Source organism: Diceros bicornis, chromosome 35 (assembly GCF_020826845.1).
Source record: "Diceros bicornis minor isolate mBicDic1 chromosome 35, mDicBic1.mat.cur, whole genome shotgun sequence".
Lineage (NCBI taxonomy): Eukaryota > Metazoa > Chordata > Mammalia > Perissodactyla > Rhinocerotidae > Diceros > Diceros bicornis.
The window spans coordinates 31,659,419-31,680,063 of NC_080774.1; the positions used below are offsets into that span (position 1 = coordinate 31,659,419).

At 47.9% G+C, this 20,645-nt stretch overlaps 1 protein-coding gene across 1 annotated transcript; it reads right to left on the bottom strand.

The window, feature by feature from the left end:
• Positions 1-971: 971 nt before the first annotated feature.
• On the bottom strand, positions 972-17,702 carry ZNF74 (zinc finger protein 74). Its single transcript, XM_058532118.1, has 5 exons — positions 17,286-17,702; positions 16,800-16,885; positions 7,153-7,273; positions 6,595-6,690; positions 972-5,572 (listed from the first exon to the last, which is right to left on the bottom strand). The coding sequence occupies exons 1-5, from the start codon at positions 17,317-17,319 to the stop codon at positions 3,912-3,914; spliced, it is 1,998 nt and encodes a 665-aa protein (XP_058388101.1). The 5' UTR covers positions 17,320-17,702; the 3' UTR covers positions 972-3,911.
• Positions 17,703-20,645: the final 2,943 nt, after the last annotated feature.

The window sequence follows — 20,645 nt, forward strand, 5'->3', positions numbered from 1 at the left end:
TTGATGTGAAGACTTAATATTGCATAGAACTCTATTAAATTCTTCACAAACTAGTCAATTCTAATCAAAATCCCCGAGATATGCAGGGACATGAAGAGGCTGAGTTCTGAGAAAATAATCCTGGGTTACCTGGAAGAATAGATGAAAAAAATAAATGTTTAAAAACCTACTAAAAATGTAGTCTTGGTCCTACCATATATTAAATTATGAAGCTACAAAGGGAAAAGACAGGTCTACGTAACAGTGAGGAATACAATTCAAAAATGATGCAGAGATCCTGAATTTTATATCCCAACTAGAGGGATCTAAGAGTTAAATGTAACATATGGAACCAAAATACAACGCAAGACAGGGGCTTTTTTTTTTTTAATAATTTTATTTATTTTTTTCCCCAAAGCCCCAGTAGATAGTTGTATGTCATAGTTGCACATCCTTCTAGTTGCTGTATGTGGGACGCGGCCTCAGCATGGCTGGAGAAGTGGCGCGTCGGTGCGCGCCCGGGATCCAAACCCAGGCCGCCAGCAGCAGAGCGCGCGCACTTAACTGCTAAGCCATGGGGCGGGCCAAGGTAGGGGCTTTCTAAGGGCCAAGGAAAAATACAAAGAAAAAAATTGAATAGACCTAATTACACAGAATTTGAAAACCTTTGTTCATTAAAAATACGGTAACACATAGAAAATGTATGCCAAGGTGATACATATGCGTGTGTATATGTGTGTTTGTGTGTATATGTAGTGTACGTGTATATGTATATACGTGTGTGTGTGTGTGTGTATGTAACAAGACTCAATGGAATAGTGGACAAAAGACAGGGACAATTCATACGAAGGGAAAAAAGGTAAAAAAATACCAACAAATGACATTCTTAATCTGTGAAAATGGCAAGTACAGAAAGCGAGGAGCCGCTGCTGAGTGCTGGCAGGGGTGCAGTAAGGGCCACTTGCAGGGCCGTGGGGAGAGCGGGAACGAGGAGCGCAGTGCTGGGGTCAATCTGGAAACACCAACAGCTTCGACAAGCTCATGGCCTCGGCCCGCTCACTCCGCTTCTCAGAATTTACTCTGAGGAAATAATCACAGACGGGCACACAGGTTTATGTTCCAGAGTCATTTATAGGTACAGATAATCCTGATGTTCAACAATAAAGGAACAGGTAAATCATGATACAATTATAAGATATGATGTAGCCATAATAATATCTCTGAAAAATATTTTATAACATGGAAAATGCTCATCATAAAATGTTAAATGGAAAAGGATAAAAATGACATGCAGAGTATGAATCCAGTTTTGTTTTAAGAGAAAAAGCATATGTGTATATGCACAGAAAAAACCAGAAGGAAATCTATCTCCAGGTCACGACCCATGAACTGATACCGAGGGTCATCTTTTTTTTTTTGTGAGGAAGATCGGCCCCGAGCTAACATCTGCCAATCCTCCTCTTTTTGCTGAGGAAGACTGGCCCTGGGCTAACATCCGTGCCCATCTTCCTCCACTTTATATGGGACGCTGCCACAGCATGGCCTAACAAGCAGTACGTTGGTGCGCACCCAGGATCCGAACCAGCAAACCCCAGGCCGCCGCAGCGGAGCGCGCGCACTTAACTGCTTGCACCACCAGGCCGGCCCCCAGACGGTCATCTTATTCTTACAATTTTCTGATTTTTTTTTCGAATTTGTTCAATATATGCATATTATTCGTATAATCAGAAAAAGTTTATATGTAAATAAAAGAAAAACATCAAGACTCCAATAGAAAGAGGGGCAAAGGGTATATTCAAATAATTTTCAAGAAGAAAGACCAGTAATAAAAACCCATCCAACGGTCAACCTCATCAGTTCTCAGAGGCGCGTGGGGAAGCACCCTTAGCCAGGGGCAGCACTGCAGGGCGGATAGCAGGCAAGCCGGGCCCACGGAGAGGTTTCCATTTGAATTTCTTTCCAAATCAGAAGAAAAATAAATATGATAACAAAGACTAAAGCCTAGATTATATTTGTCTTTTACCAACACAGTTGTAAAATAGAACTTTTCCTATTTGTCACAGAGGAAGAGCCCACGACTGTCACAATGTGGCCCTGGGGACCACATCAAGCCAGGCCGGCTCGTGGACACTCTGAAGGAAAGCAGTGGAGCTGTAGGTCCCAGGATCATTACTGTCGTCACTGTGCCCTGAACAAAGAATGTGTGGGCACCTGGCTCTGACCAGCGCCTGTCTCTGGGAGATGGACGTGTGCAGAATGCTCCCACCTGACCAGAGTTGCCACTTGGTTTCTTCATAATGAAACAGTGTTACTCTGTTATCACATGACCCACAATACACTCAAATGATTCCTAAACTGCTCATTTCCTTCATCTTAAAACTTTCACTTCTAGAAATCTAACAAAACACTAAAGAAGTATAATGCAGGGGCCAGCCCCGTGGCCTAGTGGTCAAGTTTGGCATGCTCCACTTCAGCAATCCGTGTTCGGTTCCCAGGCACAGACCTACACCACTTGTCGGCGGCCATGCTGTGGTGGTGACCCACATACAAAATAGAAAGACTGGCAACAATTGTTAGCTCAGGGCGAATCTTCCTTAGCAAAAAAAAAAAAAAAGAAAGAAATATAATGCAAAAAGATGTTCTATGAAGAATGATTTATAATAGTGAAAACATAACTTCAGCATATTCTAACAAAAGAATATCTAATGGAATACTATGCCTCCATGTAGAATTATAAAGAATTTGGAGTTACTTGGGAAAAAATTCTGCTACAAAGCTAAGTGGAAAAAAAAAGATAAAAATGATATATATGCTATGTTTAAAGTAATGTAAAAATGCAATCTGAAAAATGCAGAAGGTAATGTATTGAAGTGAAAAATGCAGTTTTATTAAGAATTATGGGCATATTCTTTTCTTAATTCCACATTTTCTGAAATGTGGTATTTTGCCTCCATAATTTAAAAAAGTATACTAAAAGCATTTCATAAACTATAGCACTGTATACAAATGTAAAGTGTTATCACTGAGAAGGCAGCTTATACTTGCTCAGAACTGTGTAGAAGTAACATTAATCCCAGAGGAACAGGTCTTCCTATCTCTGCAGAGAGGGTGGGGTGGGTCTCTGTGGAGCGGCTCCTCCTGTGGAGCTGAGCTGGTGAGCTGAGCTCGATGGTTCATGGAGAGGCCCACGAGGCAGCCTCACTGGCCTAGGGGGAAGGCACATTTCTAGATACATCCATCCCGACGTGGACCCATCTTCCCAGGACACACTGGGCACCCGAGTGCTCCCAGTATCCCCCCACACACTGGACGGCCAGGCACGATGCTGGCACATCAGGACTGGCTACTCTGATGCTGGCCTCTGCTTTGGTGGCGGCTGCGCTGCCACTAACAAAGGACTCTGCAGTAGGGCTACTTCAGTGAGGCAAGCCCAGGAAACGCGGCTTCTCCCCAAACCCCCACCATCCAAAATTATTCTCCCCTCCTGGAACAGAATAATGTTCACTTGGAAGTAATACTGTTCATAATTCTTCTGGGTTTTTAAACTTATTATTATTCTAAACACCACGCGTTACAGAGGAAATGCCTCCTGAAAATCAAGCCAGGAGGCTGTCTAAAGACACAACAATCAACAGAGCTTCTTCTTATCTGCAGGAAAGATCTAGTCCCTTGTCACTGACTCCCAAACCCATCAAGGAAAACAGGACGAGGGGCACCCTCAAATGACCCTCAGCTCTCTTGGCTTACAGCGTCTCCTTGCCTAAGGAGGTGACAACCTCTGAGAGGTGTCTCAGAAGGTATCTGCACACAGGCCAGAGGGCAAGTTGCAGGTATCTGGAGGGAGGAGCAGTCTGCACATATGAGCCACTGCACTTCCCCCACTCACCCTGGGGAGAGGCAACGGTGGCTACTGTGATGGCGAGTGTGCCAGGTCAATTTCCAGGCTTGCTGCCCAGGGGGCAATTACTGCTGGCTGAGGGCTGAACCACACACAGGAGCTCTGCCACGTCCAGCGCATCTATGGGCTCCCTGCCACTCACGCCTGTGCCCCCCGTGCACAGCAAGCTGCTGGGCATGAAGTACGTGCTCAGCAAGTGCTTGTTGAACTGGAGGGCGAAGGGCTTCTCCTCGCTGTGCGCTCTCTGGTGCTCGGTGAGGTGGGCACTCCACGTGAACACTTCACCACGCTCATTACACTTAAACGACTTCTCCCCAGAATGGATTTTCTGATGCTTAATGAGACAGTGGTTTTGGCTGAAGGCTTTGCCGCACTCACTGCATTTGTAGGGCTTCTCTCCAGTGTGGATCCGCTGATGCACGATGAGGGACGAGTGGCAGCTGAAGGCCTTCCAGCATCTGCTGCAGTCAAAGGGCTTCTCCCCGGTGTGGATCCTCTGGTGCACGATGAGGTAGGAGTGGGAGCTGAAGGCCTTCCCACATTCGTTGCACTTGAAGGGCTTCTCCCCGCTGTGGATCCTCTGGTGCACGACGAGGTAGGAGTGGCAGCTGAAGCCCTTCCCACAGTCGCTGCACTTGAAGGGCTTCTCTCCCGTGTGGATCCTCTGATGGAGGGTGAGGCGTGAGCGGTTATTGAAGGCCTTCTCACAGTCGCTGCATTTAAACGGCTTGTCTCCTTTGTGGATTTTCTCGTGCACAGTCAGGGACGAATGGCAAGTGAAGGCCTTCCCGCACTCATCACACTTATAAGGCTTCTCTCCCGTGTGGATTCTGTGATGCCGTGTCAGGTGTGTCCTCTGGTTGAAGGCCTTCCCGCATTCGCCGCACTTGTAGGGCTTCTCCCCAGTGTGGACCCTCAGGTGCATGTTAAGCAGCGAGCTGCAGCTGAAGGCCTTCTCGCAGGCATTGCACTTGTAGGGCCTCTCACCTGTGTGAATCCTGTGATGCACATTCAGTGAGGAGTGACAGCTGAAGGCTTTCCCACACTCCCCACAGAAGAATGGTTTCTCCCCAGTGTGGATCCTCTGGTGCTCGATGAGGTTGGTGCTCCATGTGAAGGCCTTGCCACACTCGTTACACTTGTAGGCTTTTTCCCGTGTGTGCCAGCGCTGGTGCAGGGTGAGGGATGAGCTCTGATGGAAGGCTTTCCCACATTCGCTACACACAAAAAGACCCTCCCCGGTACCAGCGCCCCGCCGCCTGTTCACAGGTGGATGTTTTCTGTGTTCACTGGACTTGCAAGAGTTTCTCCCTGTGCACATTCTCTGGTGCTGGGTTACGGCCTTGCTGCACTGGAAATTGTCAATGTGTCTGTCAGGAGAGTCTGCTTCTACAGGAATGCTCTGCTGGGCAAAGAGGGTGCACCTGAGGCGAAAAGCCTTCTCAGACGCCTCACGTCCCTGCCAGCACTCCTCCATGAAAATGTCCCCACAGCTGGCAGGCGCTCGCCTCCAGAGCACAGCCTCACCTCTCGACAAAGCAGCTGCTGGGCCCTCCCAGGCCCACCCATCACCCAGACCGGGGCTGTGGAGACTGGACCCCGCCAGCTGCTCCCTGATGGGCTCCTGAGAAGGCTCTTCTTTGTAAATGCCCTGCTGTTGAGACGACTCTTCCGTCTCAGGCCTGGGCTCCCATTCTGTAAGGAATGGAAAAGGCAATTTTCTGTAAGCAGGCACTGGAACTCAGATTTGAGATCTGACCTGGAGACGTAGATAAGCACAGAAGAGAGAGCAGAGAACAACAGAGCTAGAGAGCTCCAAGGCAGAGAGCCAAGGGGAGCGCACCCAGGGTGAGACAGGGCAAGCAAGCCAGCGAGAAGGAAGGAAGGGCAGGAAGGGGGACAGGAGCCACCAGAGAAGCCAAGGGAATTCTGAAAAGAGCCAGGAGCTGGGAAAGGAGTAGAGCAAATTGGGCCTGGTGGGCAGAGACGATTCCCTCACGGAGACATCAACTGAGCAACTGTGTGTGTCAGAATTGGGTAAGTGCTGGGTGTGAACACGGGGTAAATACAAGTCCAAAAACAATAATTAAACTTAAATTTTCCCTGGTGCTGGAAGGGGAAAAGAACTCCCCCACCTCTCTTCAGCATTTCTTTTAGAACACTTGAAATTGTAAATGCGTTCTTGGTCCCTGAGATGTATATACGTCTCTTTAAAAGCTAAATAAGGCTCTCGCAAGCTTCGTTCCACGTCTTCCTTGGGGCCACCTCTGCGAAATGGGGAAGACAGTGTCCCGTGTCCCTGTCTTTCTCGGTCCCCAGGCTGACTCTGCCCTCTTCTCAGGGAGCGAAGCCCTGACCCCAGTTCCACAAACACTCCCCACCCCGACCCTCCTTCATTTCTCTTGGCGCCATCTAACAATCGCCATTTGTTGAATGTTTCCATACACGTAGATATAACTTCTGTCTCCCACCAACAGAAGGCAGACGTCTTTGCCTGTTTTGTTCCCTGCTGTATTCCCAGCGCAAAGTTGGTGCTTAATGTATGTGGTGAAGGAAGGAAGGGAAGGTTCTAGAAAGGGCACTAAGCAGGCGCATATGGAGCTGGGGCAGTCGACTGTGGAAGGAAAGCAGGGCTGTGATGGGAGGGTCACAGAGGGTGGTGGGGAGGGGCGTCAGATGGCGGGGCTCTACATCCTTCCACTGTGTCCCCTGCTCACCTGGACAAGCCCCTCCAGGGACTTCTTTGGGTACCCGCCATGGCTCCTCGCCTCGTTCCAGGTGGGAGATCACGTCTGGCTTGCAGACCGGAGGCCCTGCTCGTGGGGAGAAAATGGTGTGGCTGTGTGTGCTGCAGCTCTCCAGAACTGGCCAACAAGACAGAACAGCCCCAGGAACAGCACTGGCCAGCACTGAAAGGTGTGTGCCATCCCTGGGGACGGGGATCTCAGACTCAGAACTCAAACTGAGGCATGTACTCTGAGGACCCCACAGGTACTGACACCCCCCTCCGTCTCCCCTGGAAAGCTCCAGGGCAGGCTGGGCTTCCAGGACCCCCTCCCTCTCCTCTGGGCCCCAACCTGGGACCAGCCACACCTCCAGACAAGGATGACGGTGACACGGCAGAGGCCTGCCACAAGGGCGTGGGGGCAGAAACCACAACCCCAGCATCCTGCTGAGCCCAGCACTAGGGCTGGTGCTGAAGGGGGGCTTGGTAATATCTACGGCATGGCAGAATGACCAGACTGCAGACTCTGAGCCTTGGGGAGCCAGCTTACCCAGGGCGAGAAGGTTCTGGTAGTTCTCCAGCATCACATCCCGGTAGAGGGCCCTCTGAGGGAAGTCCAGCTGGCCCCACTCCTCCTGGGTGAAGTCCACGGCCACATCCTTGAAAGTCACCTGGAACAACATGCACATTCTCACTCACCCAGGACAGGAGTGATCCTAATTGTGTTCATGGTTCCCAGGGAGCCACGAGTTGACTGAGGACCTCACGGGATCTCTCGAGCGTGGAAGGTTGCGCCGTAGACGCCGTCTGCCATACAGCCCCGACCTACGCACCACAACTGAGCTGGGAATCACCATGCAGACCCCAGCCTTCTGGACCAGGAGGGCCCAGCTAACTGGGCAGCCCACATATGAGCACTGTGGCAGGCATGGAGGCTGCTGTAATAAGTTCTGGGTAACATGCTATGCTGCCCGGGGTCAAGTATGTCAAACTTACAGAACTTGAAAGAACTCAGAAACCCTACTCAAATCTCACCACTGCAAAAGGACCCAACCCCAGGCAGGAAGCCATTATTACACCCTAAAGAAGGAAACCCTGTACTTATCAGCAAGTTCTGTCACCAAGGGAGCCGCTCCATGTCCTTCCTACCTGCCCCCAACTCCTTCCTGCTGGCCCCCCTGCTCCCCTACCTTCCCTGGGCCCACGTCCCAGTCCATCCCACCTGTGACCTGCTCCCGCCCTCCCCCAATGCCAGTCACTGATTGTGGCGTAACCCCTGCCACCCACTCAGTCACTCCAGTTCCAAGTAGCATGAAAGCCCCAAATGACTCTCGAGCCTCAGGCTCTTCTGCTGGCCGGCCAGGGCACCTCACCCGCTCTGGAGCCTCCAGGCCGCCGCCCCCGACGGTCTCCATACTCAGCATGCTCCAGCCCTACTCTGGATCCCCACTTGCCAGCAAATAAGCTCTCAGGGCCTGTCAGGGCTCAGCCCGCAGGTGGCAAGGTGAGGAGGCTGTTTTCTAAGCAGCTGCTGATTAACTGTTCTCTCTTCAAAGACGCCGGTGCCATGGGAGTCTGGCTTGAACTCTAGAGAGGGCGTTAAGTTAGACATAAGAATGAAGAATAGGGCCGGTCCCGTTGCTTAGCGGTTAAGTGCGCGCGCTCCGCTGCCGGCGGCCCGGGTTCGGATCCCGAGCGCGCACCAACGCACCGCTTCTCCGACCATGCTGGGGCCGCGTCCCACATACAGCAGCTAGAAGGATGTACAGCTATGACATACAACTATCTACTGGGGCTTTGGGGAGGAAAATAAATAAATAAATAAAATCTTTAAAAAAAAAAAAAAAAGAATGAAGAATAAACCAAGGGAGAGAGGCCTGGTTTCCACCTCGTAAGCATTCGCCGGGGAGTGACTAGTGTGGGGCCAAGCTCCCAGAGGCCACCAGGTTTCTCCGGAAGCCCTGGATCCACATCAACGCCCAGAGTTAGGCAGGGGGTGCGGACCGTCAAGCTTTGAGGTTAGGCCTCCTGCCTACCAGGAGCCTACCAGGCGGTCAGGAAAAGTGGGGACCCGCTCTGGGGTCACCGGAGCTTTGACTTTTAGTTTTAAAAGTGGTTTATATTTTTAGACAGTTATCAATACTGCTGCAGACTGAACTGTGTCCCCCAGAAATTCATATGTTGAAACCCTCAGCTGCAACATGACAGCATTTGGACATAGGTTCCTTTGGAGGTAACGAGAGGTTACCTGGGGTCATAAGGGTGGTCATAAGCCCTAATCTGACAGGACTGGTGTTCTTCTGAGACGAGGACAACAGAGATCTCTCTCCCCACTGCACCCACTGAGGAAAGGCCATGTGAGGACATGGGGAAAGGTGGCCGTCTGCAAGCCAGGAAGAGATCCCTCAGCAGAAATCGACCCTGCTGGCACCCTGATCTTGGACTTCCAGCTTCCAGAACTGTGAGAAAATAATTTTCTGTTGTTTAATACCCCAGTCTGTGGTATTTGTTATGGCAGCCCTGAGCTGACTAAGACAAATGTCAACATAAAACAGTAAAAAAGATGAAACCACTTTTCATACCGTACATAAAACTCCAGTTGGAGCAAGGGTCTAAATGTGAAGACTTATGGGAGACAATTCTGTAAATTCCTGGGTGGCAGAGACTGTCAGTGCGACAGGAAACCCAGAAACCATGAGGAGAAGACTGATATTTGCTCCATGAAAGTTTTCTTGCAGTGGAACACTGAAAAATCACTAAGAAAGAGAAAAACGGGCATAGAATATAAGCAGACAATTCACGGAAGACTTGCAAATGGCTGATAAGCACATGAGCAGATGCTCAATCTCACTAGACATCCAGAAATGAAAAATACAACAGCAAGAGACCATTTCACACACTGCAGAGGCAAAACGTTTACAGTCTGAAAATACCAAGCATGGGCTGGTCCGTGGGGAAATGGGATGGTCTCATCCCATTCAGCAGGTGTCAGGAATATCTGCTTTGGAAAGCAATTCTACCATCTCTAGTAGAGAGCATGTGTTTCCTGTGCCTCGTCCATTTCGAGATTCCCACCCAGCCCAGAGTGACTGAGAACACACTAGAAACAAACTTAACGCCCATTAGTAGGGATGAATATACAACCGAACATTGTGCAGCAGTGAAAACAAACAGGCCGGACTAACCTGTCCCTGCGGGGAGCTCTCAAGAACACAGCAGCGGGAACAAAAGCAGATTGAGGGACTCATGCCCAGTGTGATATCCTTCACAGAACCATCTAGAAACACACACAGTACCGTGTGGAGTTTATGAATACTCAGATGCACATCTAGCTCCACTATCCAGCAGATGGGCACAGGCTCTGAGCCCAACGGCCTGGGTGGGCTCCCCACTCTTGCTCTTACCGCTCTGTGAGTGGGGGTAACTCAGTTCCCTTGTCTGTAAAATGAGACGCTCATTGTCACTGCGTGGCGGTGACGATCCAGTGAGTCACGGTCACACATGAGGCACCAGCAGTGTCTGCTGTGCCCCATTCTATGATATTGCCATGGACTGGGGAGGGCGGGAGAGAATGAGACGGGGGAGGATGAAAAAAGCACTTTGCCTTTACCCTCAATGCTTTGTCTTTTTTAAATGATCTGAAGTAAATATGACAAAATTTGAACATTTGTTAAGTTTTTAAAGTAGGTAGATAGAAGGTTGTTATTACTCTCTGTTTTAAATGTTTCAAAATTTTAAAAACAAGAGAAAGCCATTCAAGGAGGAAGAAATGCAAATTTCCAATGGAGTTATAAAAAAATTAATGATTTTTGCCAGGAAAATGCAAATCAAAACAAAAATAAGATAATACTTTTCACCTGTCAGAGTAGCACGAATTAAAACCTGGTACCCGACCATGAGGAAGCACTTGTGGCAGGAGTAGGAAGGCTCTACCCTTTTGGGTATTTACACCAAAGAAACAGGAGTTCCTGCACACAAGGAAGCAAATGCAAGGTTGGGTGTTATAGCACCACACTTACCCAAACCCACCAACCACCACGGCTGAGCACGGTTGACTCAGTTAGAGGACAGGCGTACAGGCAGACCACGCAGAACAAGGCGGCTTTCCAAGGAATGCATTGCATATTATGCTAAGTGAAGGAAGCCAGACAGAGAAGGCCACGTACTGTATGATCCCATTTGTATGAAATGCAAATATGGAGACACAAAGTAGATGGGTGGTTGCTGAGGGCTGGAAGGGAGGGGGATGGGGAGGGACTGCTAATGTGTATGGGGTTTCTTTTTGGGGTGATGAAAATGTTCTAAAATTAATCGTGGTGATGGTTGCACCACTTTGTGAATATACTAAAAGCACTGAACTGTATACTTGAAAAGGGTGGATTTTATGGTATATGAATTACATCTCAATAAAACAAGGGAAGCACTAGAATGTGTACAGTATGATTCCACTTTGTTTAAGTCTATGTCTATGTATGTTCGAGTTTGCTTATGTGAACAAGGAGAGCGATGTGGAAGAATAAATATCAGAACTGAGAATACTGGTTGTCTCAGGGAAATGAGTACTCATTTGAGATCGTACGGGTAAAGGAGGAGATTATTAACAGACTGCATTGTATAACTTGTTAAAAGCAAAACTGGTTTTGTAAATTTAAAAAACAAATTATTTTACAATGAAGAAGGAAAATCAAAGCAGAACAAAGATTAGCTTTACCATTTTGGTAAAGCCACCCAGCTTCCGTGAGCCTCAGTTTCTCCAGCTACAGAATGGAATGGGAACGATGGGATCCCCCATGGTTGAGGAGAGAATGAAATGGGGTAAGCGTATGCCAGTCTTGGATACCAAGGAAAGGGCCCAGTGTCTGTCAGCCCCCGCGTGGCCATCTCCCACCCCTCTGGCTGGGCACACCAAGAGGTCAGAGACCCAGCCCCTGGCCCTATGAGAAGAAAACAGCAGTTCAGCTGCATACAGAGTCATAACAGGGATGACTACCATCTGAGGCATTAGAGGAGAGGCAGACCACAGCAGGGTGGGCGGGGGCACGGAACGGGGGGGTGTCCGGCCTTGGCACTAGGAGGAACTGAGGTTGGAGAGGAGGGAGGGGTGGAGGCCATTCTGATACATCATGCATGCGGAGCTCTGGCCTTGCGGCAGGCCTCAGTGGACGAGGGGCACCAGAGCAGCGGGAGGCGCTGCTGTGGTCAGAGTATGAAGACGTCTACCCCAAGGTCATGGTGTTTGTATCTTGCAGCAGGTAAGACAGACGGCAGGCAGGAGGGAGGGAGGTGAAGAGGTTCTGAGCATGGGCTGGAGGAGTGAGGACGCAGCATGGTAAAAACTCAGCTTCCTGTTCTGCTTCCAGCCACAAAGAGATAACAGGGACCAGATTTGCCCTCTTACCTCAAACAACTAGTAAACTGGGCAAAATGTATGAAACAATGGTCAATTTCCAGATACTGGACAAGGGACAGCTGAGAACAGAGACCCCTGAGAGAAGGGAAACAAAGTGAGCCTTACAACCACCTCACCTTTCTACCTGGACGCAATTTCCAGACCGCAGCGCAGGGAGCAGGCACCCAGACAGCCTGTGGTCTGAGGAGTTGAAGAGACAGAGAACAGAGTTTGGGGAGACCAAGGAGACTAAAATTTGCAGGGCAACATGCCAGAGCAGAGGGAGCTGCACAGACTTAGAACTCTGGATCCACTTGACACTGACTGAGGGGCGTGTGCCTGGGAGGAAACGATCTCAAACCAGGGAAAGAAACACCAAATGGAAGTAGGCAAAACAATCATTAAAACTCACATGGGGCTGAGAATAGTTTGTGTTCTGACTGGCCAGAGTGGAACGTCCTTCTGCTGTGTGAGGCACTAAGAAAAGTCCCCAGAAGGGTATTGCCTCATTGATGAGGCAAAATTAGCCTGAGACTAAAGGCTAATCTGGACCAACCTTAACAAAACATAAAAGCAAGCCTGGAAAGGATCCAACTGACACTAAGTAATTTCACTGCATCCCAGAACAAATCCCAGAAATATTTAAGAAATTCCAAAAAATCCAACACTCAACAAAGTAAAATTCACTTCAGCATCCAACCAAGTAACTAAACGGGAAAATAAGTTAATAAAATCAGAGGAAATAAGAGTATACTAAAATAATATTTGTTTACTTCAAAAGAAGGCATTAAGAGGGGCCGGCCCCGTGGCTTAGTGGTTAAGGGTGCGCACTCTGCTGCTGGCGGCCCGGGTTCAGATCCCGGGCGCGCACCGACGCACCGCTTCTCCGGCCATGCTGAGGCCGCGTCCCACATACAGCAACTAGAAGGATGTGTAACTATGACATACAACTATCTACTGGGGCTTTGGGGGAAAAAAATAAATAAATAAATAAAATTATAATAAAAAAAGAAGGCATTAAGAGAGAAACAGAAACAAAAAGACACAAGACATATAGAAACCAAATAGCAAAATGCCAGATGTAAATCCAGCCATATCAATAATTATATTAAATGTGAATGGTCAAACTCCAATTAAAAATTAGAGATTGTCAAATTGAACAAAAAAAAAGTAAGACAACTATATGCCAGCTACAGAAACCCACCTTAAAAACAAAGACAAAGACAGATTAAAAGTGAAAGAATCGGAAAAGATATACCCTGCAAACACTAATCAAAAGAAAGCTGACATGGATATATTAACACCAGACAAAGATTTCAAAGCAAGGACTATCATCAGAGATAAAGAGAGACATTATATAATGTAAGAGCTTACAATAATCTTAAATATAGATGCACCTACTAACAGAGCTTCAAAATACATAAAGCAAAAACCTGATAAAACTGAAAAGAGAAATAAACAAATTCACAATTACATTTGGTGATTTCAACAATAATCTCTCTCAATAACTGATAAAACATGTAAGCAGAAGATCTGTAAGGATATATCATTCAACTTGGCTTAATTGACATTTACAGAACACTCTATCCAACAAAAGCAGAATACACATTCCTTCCAAGGGCACACAGAACATTTACCAAGATAAACCACATTCTGGGCAATAAAATAAGTCTTAATAAATTTGAAAGAACTCAAATCATACAAAGTTCCTTCTCTGACTACAATAGAATTAAATTAGAAATCCATAATAGAAAGATATCTGAAAAATCCCCCAAATATTTGGAAATTAAACAACACACTCCTAAATAACACATGGTTGAAGAAGAAATCACAAAGGAAATTAGAAACTATTTTGAATTGAATAAAAATGAAAATACGACACAAAATTTATGGGATGTAGCTAAGGCAGTGCTTAGAGAAAAATTTATAGCATTGAATGCTATAAGGTGAAAGAAGAAAAGAGCTAAATAAATATCTAAGTAAACCAAAGAAACCAAAGTAAAGGAAGGAAATAATAAGTGTCAGAAATCAACAAAACAGAAAATAGAAAAGCAATAGAGAAAAATCAATGAAACCGAAAGATGGCTCTTTGAAAAGATCAATAAAATCGATAATTAAACATATATTTATTGTCTGACTCAGCAATTACATTTAGATTTATTCAAGAGAAATAAAAAACATGTCTATACTTGTAGTCAAACATTTACAGTAGGTTTATCTGTAATAGTCAAAACGTGGAAACAACCTAAATGTCCATCAGCTGGTAAACAGATAAACAAATTGTGGAATATCTCTACAATGGTGTTATGGGTTGAATTGTGTCCCCTCTAAATTCATATGCTGAAGCCCTAACCACTGGTACCTCAGAATGTGACTGTATTTGGTGAGAGGGTCTTTAAAGAGGTGATTAAGGTAAAACGAGGTCATTAGGGTGAGCCCCAATCAAATAGGACTGGTGTCCTTATAAGAAGAGGAAATTTGGAACCAGACAGAGCAGAGACCATGTGAGGACAGAGGGAGAAGAGGCCATCAACAAGCCACGGAGAGAGGCCTCAGAAGAAACCAACCCTGCTGACACCTTGATCTTGGACTTCTAGTCTCTAGAACTGTGAGACAATATACTTCTGTGTTTAAAGCACCTAGTCTGTGGCACTTGGCCATGGCAGCCTTTGTAAACTAAGACAAACAGAATATTACTCAGCAAGAAAAAGGAAAAAACTGATTCACCTAATGACACGGATGAACTCAAAAGCATTATGCTAAGAGAAATAAGTCAGAAACAAAAGACTACATGCTATATAATTCTGAAGGAAATTCTTAAAAAAGGCAAAATTACAGTGGTTGCTAAAGGGTAGGGGGAGAGGACTGACTGCAAAGGGGCATGAGGGAACTTTTTGGGTGATGGAAATGTTCTATATCATTATTGTGGTGCTGGTCACACAACTGTGTCCACTTGCCAGAACTCATCAAATCCTATACTTAAAATTGGAGAACCTTATCGAATATAAATTATACCTCAATAAACCTGATCCAAAAAAAACCACTGAACTTCAGGGAGACGAGAAGATGGGTCTAAGGACATGTGTTGAGAACACGCCCATAACTGAGGCACATGGTGACGAAGCATAATGGTGGCAGCACTGGTAGAGGGAAGGAGAAAAACAGCAGAAATAAAGCTCCAGAGACATCAGAATGTGGCGCTGGTGAGAGGGGCTGTCAGAGGCTACGTGGCTTCAGTGTGGGCATGTTAATGGGCAAGAGCAGGTTGGATCCGAGCCTTGCACAGGCCCTTTGGGGGGTATTCCCAAGCCACTGGTTAAAGCCCACATCTGGTGTCTTCATTCTGCAGAACAGGAAACAAAACGCTCAGGGGGCATGTGTGGGAATCAAAGGCAGATGTGGTAATGAAACTAGCAGAGAAGTCAGAACAGACCTGGGGGATGTCCCAGGAGAGCAGAGCCTTTGACCATGAGTGTGAGTGAAACCGCTGGAGAGAAGAGTGCTCAGGAGAGTGGGACCAGTTACTCAAAGATCTAAGAAGCTGATGTCTTAGGAATAACAGCTCTGCACAGGAAAGGTACCACCTCTTTGAGGTAGGCACTCACACATGCGTGCACACACACGTGTATGTGCACACTTTTTGCTGAACCATTTGGAGATAAGTTGCAGACATCACGATATCTCATCCTACGTTCTTCAGCTTGTATCTCCCAAGGACATTCTCCTACATAATCGCACTGCCATCATCATACCCAAGAAATTCAATACTGATACAATATTATCTAAGATACAATCAACTTTCAAATTTCCTCAATTGTCCCAAATTGCTTGGATGGAATTTTTTGGATCTATGACCCATCAAGGATCATGCATTGCATTTGATTGCCATGTCTCTTGAGAGTTTTATAGAACTACAGAGCATTCTAAAACATTACGGAAGCTAGGCACATCTCATGATACGTGTTTTACAGCTATTTCTACTTTTCTGTAATCAGACCTCTTCCAAGTAAAGGTTACACAGAATCACAAAATGCTAAAAAAGTCAAAGGACCCTCAACCCTCCAGACCTTCTCACTACCCCACACTCTCCTTATCAACTGTACCCTTCTAAATACTATGATGGGTGGGAGTGTTTTAGGTAGTAGAATAAAATGAGGAGCAAAACTCAAAGTCTGTAAAAGGAGCGATTTGGGCCCGGCTCAGCTGCAGAAGTGGTCTCAGGGCCAATTCCTTGATGAGCCCTCAGATCCTCTAAATCTCCAGGTTTTTCCATGAAGACCCCACGTTAAGGGCCTGGTACAAAGGAAAAGCACACAGGGACGAACCCCCTACCAACACTGTGACGCCAAACTGCAACCCAGCCCTTCCTTCAGCCGTTCCACATCCGCTACCTGATTCCATCCCAGTAAAACCTCCCAAACAAGGACCAACGGCCACAAACATCCCCTGGGTCTGCACGTGGAGATGAACAAAGTGATCTCTTGTGAGCCGTCACCTACTTGAGTGTGTTCCACTAAAACCAGTCCTCAGAGCTCCTGGTACAGTGCTGGGCATACAGCTCCTGGGCAACTGACCCACCCCATTGGACTGATTCAGGCCGGAAGGGACATTCATCTTGACAGCACACGTGGGGCGCCACCTGGACTCTTCAACTTGAGCTCTTCCCACACCCAGAGGACAGGAGAGCAGGCCCCCGGGGGGGGGGGTGGATTGTCTGGATGACTGAAGATCCTGGGCAGGGGAAGGAAGGTGCCAACCCTCTTCATAAAAAAGGACATGTTCAGAAGGAAGAAAAGACAGCCACTCACCTCAGACTTGGCTTCCGGGAAACCCTGCCCCAATTTATCCTCTGGATTCTCTCTGAGGGTAAGAGCAGGGTCCTGAGAGGACAAAGCTGGGAAGGAGAAATGAGTCAAGGAGGGCTCGTCTGCCCATAGCCACCAGCTGAGCCAAAGCCCACCCCACACCCGGCGTGGGGAAGAATCAGCGAGGAGCCAGGAACAGCCCCGCAGGTGGGGTCTGCAGCGAGCCCCAGTATTCTGGCACATTCTGATACAGCGTTAGGGGTTAATTCTGCTACTCCGTGTCTCAGACACTCCAATTAAGGAGGAAAAACACTGCCATTCCCTTCCTCTTATCAGCATGCCTGAGACAGTGGGAACAAATGGTTGGGCACGGGGAAGAGGCAGGAGGCCTGATTCTGCTGGGTGCTTCGGGGAAACTAGCCTGATCTCTCTGAGTGTCAGTTTCCAGTGCAAATCCACAGCCCCACTGACTAAAAGAGCCAACTGTACCTGTCTCCCGGGGCTTCGGGGCAGGGGTCTCCATGGCGCCCCTCGGCAGCGTCCCCCCGAGGCGTGGGCAGCTCTGCAGACTCCCGGGCCCCAGGCCAGGCCCAGAGGAGCGGGTCCTGCTCCTGGGGCTCAGGGACAGCGGCCTGCAGGTGAGCCCGGTGGAGTCACGCTCGCGGAGCCCCCTACGGTCGGGGTCAGGCCGGCTCGGCCAGCGCCCCGCGCCCCAGGCTGCGCTCACGCCCCATCACCCGCGCCCCGCGCAGCCGTCCCACACTCCGCCCGGGGCACCGCGCGCGGGGCCAGGGCAGGCCTCGGGCTTAGGTGCCCGGAGCAGGCGGGCGCGGAGCGTTGCCGACCGACAGACCGACCGAGCCAGCGGACCAGACTCTCACAAAAGAACAGCGACCACCACAAAGGAGCAGCTCGGCAGCTGCCGCGGGAAAGTGCGCCTGCGCGGACCGGATGCGAACCACAACTCCCGGGAGACTTCGCGCTGTGCTGGTGGCGGACTCCATTTCCCAGAAGGCATCTGGGGCCCTGGGGCTGCTCTGTTGACCCGACCCGGATGAGCATGTAGCACAGCCTCCTGGGAAATGTGGTTCTGGGGACAGGAGGACTGCTCTCTGCTCCGTGCTGCGGCAGTATCTCGAAGTGTAAGAGTGTGTGTCTCCAGGTGGAGTCAGGTGGGCTCTGGCCCATATCCAACTTTGCAGGAAAGGCTCAGGCCTCTGGCCCTAGGGACACTAGGAGTGGTGGGCCGGCACCTGGGACCCCCGCAGAGGGAGAGCACCAGCCCAGCTCTCAGGAAGGACCCAGGAGCTTGGGAAGGAAGGTCTGGATGGTGGCCCAGCCTTGACACAGCGCTCTAACATTAACACAGTGACAATGCCAACAGCAGCCAATATTTATTGAGCACGGACCACATACCAGGCATGTTTCCAAGAGCTTGACATGTATATTCTGGCAGAATGGTCACAATAGCTCGGTGAGGTTTGGTAACTATTACCCTCATTTTAAAGAGGAATCTGGGGCACAAAGAGGTAGAGTGACTTGTTCCAGGTCACACAGCCAGAAGGAGGTGGAGCCAGGCTTTGAACCTCGGCGGAGTAACTCCAGAACCGAAGTTTATTACCAGATTTCTGCTTGACTCTCATTTGACTCCTTGGTGGCCAGACTCCCTTGCTGAGTGCAGGACCAGTGTTCAATAGTAGCCCCAGGGCAGGAGCCTGAGAGGGTGTGGGACTTGGTGCACCTGAGCTTCCCAAGTCCAGTTGTGAATTTGTGAGTGTCGTGACATGTGGCTGTTGCCTTACAGGGCTGGTGAGTGTGTGAGTCTCTGTGTATATGTGAATCTGTATATATTTGTGTCTCAACAGGTCTAACAGGTCTAGGTCAGTTTGTATGAGTACACACAACCACCTTACGTTCATTTCTGACTTTGTGTGGCTCTTGCCTTACATGTCTCATCTGTGTTTGTGTGGGTGTGCCTCTGAGAAAGAGTGTACGCAGGCACCTATGCACAGGTGAGTCTGTGGGCCTGTATGTGGCTGCTGCCTTACAGTTCTGGATGTGACTGGATATGGGCATGTGTGCAGGCTTTGTAACATGGGAGTGTAACTTGTATGCACCCGCGTGCTTCCTTGCGAGTCTGGTGTGATTCTGTGTGTTGACATATATCTGTTGACTTATAGGTCTGGTCTGAGTCTGTATAGATATGTGTTTGCGTGTATGTGTGTGTGTCTCACCATAGTCACACAGATCTGAATGAATGACTGTGTGTATTTGTTCTTGTACCCCTCTGTATGTTCTTTTTTGTGACTGTTGTTGATGGTTCAAAGGATCATCTATATCTGATTGCCTGGCTGTGTTCTGTGTGACAGTGTGTGTATGTCGTGTGCAGGTGAATCTGTAGACCTGTATGTGTGTGGATGTTCTCTCACAATTCTGACTTGTGTCCAGGTGGGTATGCACCTCTATAAGTTTGTGGGACTGTGGGGCTCACAGGTCCAGTAGTGACTGTGTGTGTGCTGTATATATGCCTCTGTATTTCAGTCTGTATGTCACACTCTGAGTGTGCGTGTACCCACAGGGCTCATCTGTGTGTGCATCTTTGTGTATCTGTGCCTCTGTATATATGTATGTCACTGTGGTCTCACGGATCTAGGTGTGTGACTATGTAAATCAATACGATCCCAGGGGTTTTATTGAGTGCTCTGTCCACCCACGTCTCTGCCCACCAGCCCTGGAAAGTAGCAAGACAGTTGCTACAGGGATGTGTCCAGCCTAAAATGAGGAAGTGGATGGGCAGGTGCTGTTACTCCCTTACACTGACTAGAATTCTGGACCTGTGACAGGCATTTATTCAAGAATACTTAGCGTAAGATTCTCACTTAGATAAAGAGAGGTCCCAGATCACTTTCTGACCCTTGAGTTCCCCATCCATATTAAATCCTGAGGGCTGATTAGCAGGGCTATGTGAAGTTCCAAAAAAATATGAGTATATATGCCATTTTAAAATGGTAGATTTAAAAATGGGAGATTTTAAAGACCAAAACACATAGTAATGTCTTATTATGTTGCTTATTACATTAAATGTTTGGTGTTACAACCTAAATACCTGTTTCAGTAACGGCAAAGTAGCTTGTGTCAGACTATCCCTCTTGCCAGTGACAATTATAAGCTTGCACAGAGGAACAGATCTCAAGCAGAAAGCAATAGTCTTAACGGGCTGACAATTCAGAGGTCAGAGTTTGGGGCTTCCAGACGGTTCTAAATTGAGAGAGAAAATCCAGGAAGAGAGACTGCCAAATAGGGGTAAGCCTCAAAATCTGCATAAACATTTCCTTGAAATCCCTGAGTGATTCCTAAATGGCACAAGACTCCAAGGACCCAGGGGAAAGGTCAACTGGAAGGCTGACAGCGCAGTGCAGATTTCAGCAGAGGCTTGTGTTCAACTCTCACCCGGGGACTTATGACATACCTGGAGCTTTCCACTGGAACCCCAGAGGGTAAGGACTACAGCCCCAAATTAAAGGCTATCCCCAAGGCCTAAGGGCAAAACTAAAATAGACTACCTTAAAAAGCCTAAAACCAAGCTTCCACAGGATCAAGGTGAGTAATTTAACTGCCTACATTAATGAAATACTGAATACTCTTTAGAAGAAGATAACAGAATACAGAACCACTTCAAATCATCATCCACAATGGCCAATTCAAAATAAAAAATTACTAGACATGCAAAAAAGCAGAAAAGTATGACCCATAATCAAGACAAAAAAGTCTACATAAGGAAACCCATAGATGACTCAGATGATGGAATTAGTGAAGTGTTTAACTATTAGTTAACTGAGTTAATAATTA

Coding starts and splice junctions, on each gene's coding strand:
- ZNF74 (XM_058532118.1), bottom strand. CDS start 17,319: ATGGAGACCCCTGCCCCGAAGCCCCGGGAGACAG. Junction 6,691..7,152: donor CCAGAACCTTCTCGCCCTGG/GTAAGCTGGCTC, acceptor CCCCACGAGCAG/GGCCTCCGGTCTGCAAGCCA. Junction 5,573..6,594: donor CCCTGGAGGGGCTTGTCCAG/GTGAGCAGGGGA, acceptor CATTCCTTACAG/AATGGGAGCCCAGGCCTGAG.